Source organism: Megalops cyprinoides, chromosome 9 (genome assembly GCF_013368585.1).
Source record: "Megalops cyprinoides isolate fMegCyp1 chromosome 9, fMegCyp1.pri, whole genome shotgun sequence".
NCBI classification, from domain to species: Eukaryota; Metazoa; Chordata; class Actinopteri; order Elopiformes; family Megalopidae; genus Megalops; species Megalops cyprinoides.
Window position 1 is genome coordinate 23,273,868 of NC_050591.1, and position 8,922 is coordinate 23,282,789.

The following is an 8,922-nucleotide window of genomic DNA, read 5'->3' on the forward strand; positions in this document are numbered from 1 at the left end:
GTGAGAAGAGGGTGTCATTGCCACTAACGCAGTGTCTCATTGTGTTACTGTCAGTTTGGTGATTGTTTTTCCTTTGTAGGACTGAAGGGCTCACGTGGCCCTCCAGGGCCTCCAGGGCCAGGGATCAAAGGAGACAAAGGGAACAGGGGTGTTCCAGGGCCTGAGGGGCGTCCCGGGATAAGAGGTGACTTTGGGTTGCCCGGACTACATGTAAGTTACACCTTGACGACACAGAGTGACTGATCTACTCTCACAATGTGGTGTAACACACAAAAGACACAATACACTTTCACATATATCCTCAAATATCTGTCACTTTCACTTGCTCACTCACTCACTTACTCATTCACAGATTCACACTCAAACTCCCGCATTCACTCTCTCACTCATGCTCTGGCTCTCTCACTCCCTCACTCAGTGAATTTCTCAGACTCATACTTAACTCGCTCTCTCTCACTCACACATTCATCCATTTGCTCACTTATTTGCCCACTCATTCACTTATACTTCATCACTCACTCAGCCATTCACTGATTAATTCACTCACTCATTCACTCACATTTACTCCTTGATTCATTCACTCATTCATGTTCTCATTCACTCATTCATGCTGTGCTCTGGTTCTGCTCACAGGGACTGGATGGCAGAAATGGACTTCCAGGGATGAAAGGTGAACAGGGCCCCGTTGGGCTCAAGGGACGAACTGGTAATGAAACATTGAATATTTGAAACACTCTATGAACATTACATTCATCACTGTAGGTGCAGAACCATGATAGTCATTACTTCTACTCCAGTGCCATAACCATCATTGCTGATATTTAAACGCCCTGACCATCATCACTGTTACTGTAACACCTTGACCATCATCACCATTACTTGAATGCTGTCATCATCATCACTGGCCCAGAAGCAGGACATTCATCAGTCATTAATGTTACTTAAATAACCTCACCATACTCACTGTTACTCAAAAGCACAGTCTATCAATGTAAATTTTCAAGTGTAAAGAGAGGTTTTGTAGGAGTTGTGTACATGCTGAAATATGAATATTATTGTTATATGAGTAGTATTGGTAGTTTTTTATGTAGCAACATATTAACTCAGTGAGCTTAGCTCATATACTGTTAATGTATGGTTTAATTCTACACAGTATCTGCTAATGCCTCTGCCAAATAAATGGATAACCATAGAAATACAGACCCAGTCAAAAGTTTGAACACACCTGATTAAGATAATGGGAAGCATGTATTCAAAGACATTTTGATCTAAACACTTATGCTTAAATGCTTGAAATTTGTTTCTTAGACAAATATAAATAGTGAAGTTGATGCCTATGTATGAACCTCTTTTCCAAAAAACGTTATTTTTTAAAATATTTCTGGCTACTTTGAAGAATCTAAAATATTTTGTATAAATTACTATATAAGATAGTTTTGGGGTGCTTAACACTTTTTTGTTCTCTCCATAATTCCATTTGTGTTATTCCATAGTTTTGATGACTTTACTATTATTATAAAATGTGGAAAATAGTAAAAAAGAAAGAAAAGTCCTTTTATGAGTAGTTGTGCCCAAACCTTTGACTGGTACTGTATGTTAATGTGCCCTCTGCTTCAGGTGATAGAGGAGACCCAGGCGCAAAAGGTCAAAAAGGTTTCCCTGGGGTTAAAGGAGCTTCAGGACGAACAGGTAGGGAGTATTGCTGCTCAAGACCAGTCTGTTAACTGTACTTAACATTTAATTCTCTGCACTCATCACTAAACTCTGCATATATTACCACCTGACTCTATACTGGTGAAATTGATGTCTGTACAGGTGAATTTAGGTGTCTGATTTCTTCTTTAGAATAAGTGATAAAAATTAATGATAAAAAATTTTTGATTAAGATTGCACATAACCTCTTGAATGATAAATTCTGTAGAGAGCACACTTTAAAACTTTTTTGCATACAAACAGTGGAAACAGACGCTTATATGTACAGTATGTGGAATAGGTTTACTGGAGTGACTTGCATCTCAAGCAACTGATCCTCTGCTCTCCGGTTCTTGCCTCCCATTCCAGGGCCAAGGGGACGGGATGTAAGAGCGAATACATTAGTGCAAGAGGGGGAACCAGGGCTGCCAGGGCCTCCAGGGCTTCCAGGCAAGCAGGGCTCCCCAGGGGAGCCGGGACAACCAGGATTACCAGGTGAAATGAAGATTGTATAACATGCTGTTGAACCTCCATTACTGTGCCCCCTTTCATTGCCACTGCCACTTTCTCTCCCTCACCGCTGCCACCGTCAAAGCTATTCTTTCTCATTCAGTGACTCTTACTGCACTGCCGTTGTTGCCCAATCGCTCTTTTGTTACTCATGCACGAACAACACACCCTTCCAACACACCAACACACACATGCACGCACACACACACACACACACGCACACACACACACGAATACCTGCTGTCTTATAGCTACCCTCAGTCACTAGCGCCCCTTCCCTCTCTGATTATTCTTTGATTGTGTTTTTTGAAACCTGACCCACGACCGCCTCTTTGGTAGGACCCCCAGGTCTGAAAGGTGCAATCGGACCAGACGGGCTGCCAGGCCTCCAGGGGTTTCAGGGACTGAAAGGAGAGAGAGGGCTCCCAGGACAGCAGGGTAGGACCACTGAGAAACTACGCTCTAGACACACGCATACATGTATCCACGCTGTTCTAACACACTGCGCCTTTGTGGTTGTGTCTTCCCGTGTCTGTATCCCATCAGGGCCAGAGGGATTTGTTGGCTTCCCGGGCCGTAAAGGTATTCGGGGACCTCCAGGTGCCTACATCCTGGGCACCAGGGATGATGGCTTCCTGTTTACTCGACACAGCCAGAACCATCAAGTGCCACAGTGCCCAGATGGCAGCACATTGATATATTCTGGATACTCCCTCCTCTACATCAATGGCAACAGCAGAGGGCACGGCCAGGACCTTGGTAAACACATACACATATGTACACACACAAATGTAACTTAATATGACGTCTGCGGTCAAGGAGTCCCTATAAAATGCTTGACAGAGAACGTGTCAAATCATAACAAATATACAGCATGAAATAGAATAGAGAAGATATACGCACAGTGATGACATGCTGTTGGTGACGAACTGTTTCTTCATAAAACAAACCTGTTTTATTAGGTCATTGCAGATGGCTCTGCTTCAGTGTGTGCAGTTGTTCTTTTCTTCTAAGAATCCCCACCTGCCCACCATCCCCAATAACCTGTGCAGTTATGATATGTAATCCTAATCCTAAACCCACCTGTCACATGAAAAAATGACACTAATCAAGGGTTAGAGTTTTTGGGCCAAATAAAATTCTCCTCTCTTTCAGGTTCTCTGGGGAGCTGCCTGGCCCGGTTCTCTACCATGCCCTTCCTTTTCTGCAACCCCAATGACACCTGTCACTATGCCTCCCGTAACGACTACTCCTATTGGCTGTCCACTAACGAGGCCACGCCCAGTGACATGGCGCTCATCTCAGCTGAATCAGTGGAAAAATACATCAGCAGGTACAGCATCAGAGCATAGTCAGAGAAGAGTCCATATGCAGTACATTACATTAGGTTACATTCATGTAGCAGGCGCTCTTATCTAGAGTGACTTCTAGCGCAAGAGAACGGAAGTGTGTCCATTCATCCAGGGCAGTAGAGTGAGAGTATAAATCTGGGACTCCCCCTCCGCAGCTCCCCTCTGCTTTCAGAGTCTGGAGGACTGGGGGCGTGCCAGGATATAAGGGGGTGTGTTAGGGCAAAAGGGACCTGTAGACTCCTTGCAAGTTGAGAGCAGCTGAACACCTGACGCCTCCTATTGTCGAATAATTCTCAGACAACTGGTGACTTCGGTCGGGATCACGCTTTATTGCATGATATCATGGAGAGAAGTGCAGAGCGCTGCAGTTCTCTGACTCAAGCACAGATAAGGTCGAATATATATTTTGTCGTAGAGTTAAAAAAATAAAAAGACTGTGAGTAGAGTAATCCTGACAGGATACATATGTTGGGAATATTCTCACAAAAGAAGACAAACTAGATGCCCAATTTCACAAGATAACAGTGCCCCCATACATAAGCTAGATATATAGTGCACACGGTGTCATCTTTGACGGCAAAGTTGATTAATATCTAACTGTTAAGGGGAGTGAGCAGAAGCCACATTGGTCATGTATGCCTAAAACAACTGAAGGCTAGCCTACATTAGATTAAAAATAATTAATGGGTCTAAAGGAATTTCTTCCACACCTGTCGATCCAATTGAAGCATGGAGCTCAATTCTGTCCTCTCATTCTCCCTCATTGCTTTCTTTCTCTCTCTCTCTCTCTCTCTCTCTCTCCCTCTCTCCCTCAGGTGTTCAGTGTGTGAAACCAGAGACAATTTATTAGCTGTTCACAGTCAGACAAGCGGCATCCCTGAATGCCCTCATGGATGGCGCTCTCTGTGGACAGGCTACTCCTTTGTCATGGTAGGAGCCGACTTTTTCTCTCTGTTTGACTGAGACCTGACACTCACACAGCTTTTGCTCTCGCCCATAGAGACAGAGAGACTCCGTACAGTCCTCACTGAGCTAGCCGAGTCCATCAAACAGGATGAGTGTCTGCACTGTTGCTCTGTCTCTGTGTGCTTGTCTCACACCCCCTGACCACATGATGGGTCTGTTTCCATAGCAAACGGGTGCGGGGGCAGAGGGCTCTAGCCAGCCGCTGGCCTCTCCTGGGTCCTGTCTGGAGAGGTTCACTAAAACTCCTTCCTTGGAGTGCCACGGACGAGGCACCTGCAATTACTACAGTGACTCCTTCAGCTACTGGCTAGCTGCTCTTGACCCCAATAACATGTTCAGGTAACCCAGTTTTCATTTAGTGGTCCATACCACTGCCCACATCCCTGCCAAAGGTGTATATTCAGTTTTAGCAGTGTAAGGTGTTGGAATGTCTAGTGTTCAGCATTACTAGTATACAGTGTTAGGTTGTTTTGTGTTCAGCATTGGTGCTGTGTTAATCATTTGAGTGTGTTATTTTTATTGTCAGTTGAGCGATCAGCATTAGAATGCTTTGTGTTCAGTATTGGTAGCCTATAGTGTTAGACTGTATTGTGTTCAGCATTAGTACGGTGTGCAGTATTCGAGGGTGCTGTGTTCAGTATTAGTGTATTGTGTGTATAGCATAATCTCTGTGTTCAGCATTAGTGTTGTGTTCAGCATTAGTGTATTGTGTTCAGCATTACTACTGTTCACTATTTCACTGTTGTGTTGCACTGTGCTTATCCTCATACAGCAAGCCTGTTCCACAGACACACAAAAGAGACTGCCCAGGGAATTTCATCAGTCGCTGTCGCGTGTGCATGAAGCAATAACTGCAGGCCCCACCCGCAAGGGACCTGGAGTTACACCCTGAGGCATGACATTGTGGTGTGACAGCAGGGGGCGCCAGAGAAACTGATCTGCTTAGAGAAAACATGAGACTAGATCATGGTACTTGTCATAAGGGGCATATCACTACTTACATGACTTCTGGTTTCCATGACTTTTTTTGCATTTTTGAATATGATGATCCCGTACAAAACAGAAATGAGACTTTTTTTACACTCCATTTTTGAATTTAATGTAATTTTACATATGTTTGCCTGTGTGATTAATGTTATGATGTTATTTTGGAACATGCAGAAGCGTGGCAAAAAGCTTATTCTTCAGGGACCTATCTCCACAACACTGTGACTTCTTATGTTTGATCCTTAAATGTAGATGTGTCTTATGTTGTTTTAAAGGTAATAGATGTATTATAGCATTGAAAATGGAAGGTACTGAAATGGTACCGAATTCAGGTTACTTGCAAATGTGTTATACTGTACGTTGGTAGCATGGCTATGCAACTGAATTTAAGATTTATTTATATCAGACATTTAGCAGATTCATGAACAGGCTGATCCTGACTGACCTCTCTGTGTGACGTACAGGCGACTGTCTATATTAGTAGGTGCAGACGGTTGTGCAGGATATTTTTAGCAGTATTACAAACCTTATACACGTGAAAACAAGCAGGGGTGGCTGAAGCTCCTGTCTGACACCAGCTCTGTTAAAATACAGCCCTGCCATTGTTTTTCCACTCAGTAATATCACCCACAGCAACATTATATTCTAAAATGAGCAAGTAAATGTGTGCCCTACAGGACAGTGTTGAAAGGAGTTCTATACGAGTTACACCTATGTCAGAACTGGAACTGGATCCTGCCTTCTCAGTGTTTATTGTAAGAAATGACTCAGAGCACAAAGCAGCGCCATGTCAGCTGTCCATCCATCTCTGTCACATATTAAGTTGTGTTGTGGTTCCACTGTGTATGCATTATCCATCCATTCTGTTTTATTTATAGATGTAATTTATGTATGAATGTTTTTGCACTTTGCATAAATTGCCTTTTAATTATTAATTTTGTGCTGTGTCAAATTATTACTTTACTGGGATATAGGGTAATTGCACCCATTAACCCTACCAAGTTTAGTGTGAACCAAATTTTAGGTGAAAATCACAGATTAATCTCACTTGAAGTTTTTTTTTTATATTTTATGACATTTATTTACTTGACATTCACTTGTCAGAAGAAGTTAATCCTGAATGTAATGATTGACTGGGCTAGGCTTAAAGGGTACATTACACACCATTTAAGTCATGTTACAAATAAGACCACTTTTTGTGTTTTAAAAATTAATATTTATTTATTCAAATACATTCCCCCTAGCCCATTTCCCCTGTGCCCCTGTTTGCTTCTCTGTTTTTCATTTACTTTATGTATTTTTGGGCCCAGATATTTTTAATATTTAACAAAATAATGGAAAAAATGTTAAACATCGAAGAATAAGATTTTTCATTTTTCAATGTTGTCTGTTTGCGGGGGGCTAGTGTTAGGATTAGGGATTAAGATTTTTTAAGTGTGTATGTGATGGATATTTCAGTTGTTCCAGAGAAGAACATAGCATGTTTATACACTGACTGTGTTTTTGTTAGAGATTCCTGTATTTCTAAAACATTATCATTTTGCCTCCGCCACACTGTAATTCTATATCTACATAAAGCTGTCTGCAATTACATTTCATCCACAATTTTAACATTCTTTTCCCATCACAATAGTTATAATTCTGTTAATGTCATTCTCTTTCGAATTACTATTTATTATAAATTACTCTTTATAATAATTTTTCTATTACACTATCATTTTTACTGCAATTGGCTAATTTGCTCTGTCTCTGTAAAGACAATGAACCGCCCTCTTTCACGTATCACATCATGACCACTAGGTGGCAGCACAAAGCTGTAAAATTTTCACGACCCATTGCCACATGCCACATACTGTATCTCTTAATTCAGAATGGTCCAATGTAAACTCATAATCTCCGCCAGATGGCATACGTTGACAGTTCATTTGTAGAAATCAAGTGTTAAATCATGAATTTTTCTGCTTCCACTCACAATATAGTTTCTAATTCACTCTGAGTATTACTGTGTATATGTGGATATTGACAATTGTTCAACATGCAAAGCAACCTTGCTCTGGTTTTAAGTTTATAAAATGTCAACTTTTCTTGAGTTGCTGACTCAAAAGAATATGAATGAAATTAAAATAGGAGGGAAAAAGGAAAAATATTAAGGACCATACTATATTTTTCTTTGTGCACATGTGCTCACCATGACCTCAGAGGCAGATCAGTGTAGGTACTGCTCTGTCTATAGATAGTGGGGTCATGTAGCACCAGCCTATGGCTTTGTTCTCACAGAATTCCCAGAGCCGTATTAATTAGATAGACATCAGGTAATGAAAATTCAAGAACAAAGTGCTTTGCTCAAGATACCACTGCACCTGAATATTCACAACCATGCCATAATTATTTGACCACCACCCACTTACTCTGGGCAAAGCCCTAATATTGTAAGGACCAAAACTGCGGTGTCATTTGTGACAGCACTGTTCAGTTCAAAAGACACAACAGTGCTGACAGTGTGTGCTGTTTATGCTGTGTTGCTGCAGCACTAAAATCAGGCCCTTTATTTTTCGTCTAAGAGTTTCCCCCAGTTCTTCACTGTTGTTTATTTCCTTCATCAATACACTCTGAGTTCAACTCTGAGCTCACAGTTGCTTAAGCCCATATAATGTTCCAGTGACAAAGAGGATTTCATACATCCACCATGACACCGAGGTTCTGAGACTGAGAACAAGTTTCAACAAAGCGTATGTCACAGTCAATATGTGACAGTTGGTAGCCCTGTACTGACCTTTTACTTTGAATATGGCCCTCAGGTTTACACTCACTGAGACTGCCTTTCACAGCCTGTATTCGTACTGTATAGCGTAATCCATGTCAGTGACAGACCTGCTGTTCATCCTTATCAGTTAGTTGTATTCGCACTGTATAGGTTAATCCATGGCAGGGTCACACCTGTGTCTATATTCATAAAGTATGTGATTTGTGTAGAACATGTACAGTATGCAGCATATTTTCCATGCTGTGTCCTATTTTACGTTTATACATTTATATTTTTTGATTGGGAAGACGCACATTCAGGACAAGTTACGAAAAGGGACAATTTGGAAATGTCCATTTGAGGCTTTCTTCTGGTGAGCTCCTTGTCATAGCCTTTATGGACAATCCCTCAGACCTGTTTTCATAAGTTTCCATAAAGAGAGAGTGCTGTCATTTTCCCTCATCAAATCCATTAATAGAATAAACATCTCAAAATACACTGCAGTCCTGCAATCCTGTGATCTCATGGGATCTGCTCTTCCTGGCTCTTTCCAGGATGAAGGGGTTTGTGCACATTTCTCCGTTGTGTGTGTTTTAGGTTATTAGTAAGTGCTGAGTCTATACAGGCTAATAGTTTTATGATAGGGCTCTTTATAAAGTCAATATATCTCCA

General features: G+C 41.5%; 1 protein-coding gene across 1 annotated transcript in view; it reads left to right on the forward strand.

The window, feature by feature from the left end:
* col4a3 (collagen, type IV, alpha 3) overlaps positions 1-6,442 on the forward strand; it is a 36,655-nt gene extending 30,213 nt beyond the window's left edge. Inside the window, exons 43-52 of the mRNA XM_036537176.1 lie at positions 80-210; positions 634-706; positions 1,618-1,689; positions 2,062-2,187; positions 2,542-2,640; positions 2,749-2,961; positions 3,358-3,535; positions 4,370-4,484; positions 4,687-4,859; positions 5,293-6,442. Coding sequence (XP_036393069.1) covers positions 80-210; positions 634-706; positions 1,618-1,689; positions 2,062-2,187; positions 2,542-2,640; positions 2,749-2,961; positions 3,358-3,535; positions 4,370-4,484; positions 4,687-4,859; positions 5,293-5,371 — 1,259 coding nt within the window. The 3' untranslated portion in view covers positions 5,372-6,442. The remainder of the gene's footprint in view (positions 1-79; positions 211-633; positions 707-1,617; positions 1,690-2,061; positions 2,188-2,541; positions 2,641-2,748; positions 2,962-3,357; positions 3,536-4,369; positions 4,485-4,686; positions 4,860-5,292) is intronic.
* The last annotated feature ends 2,480 nt before the right edge of the window (positions 6,443-8,922 follow it).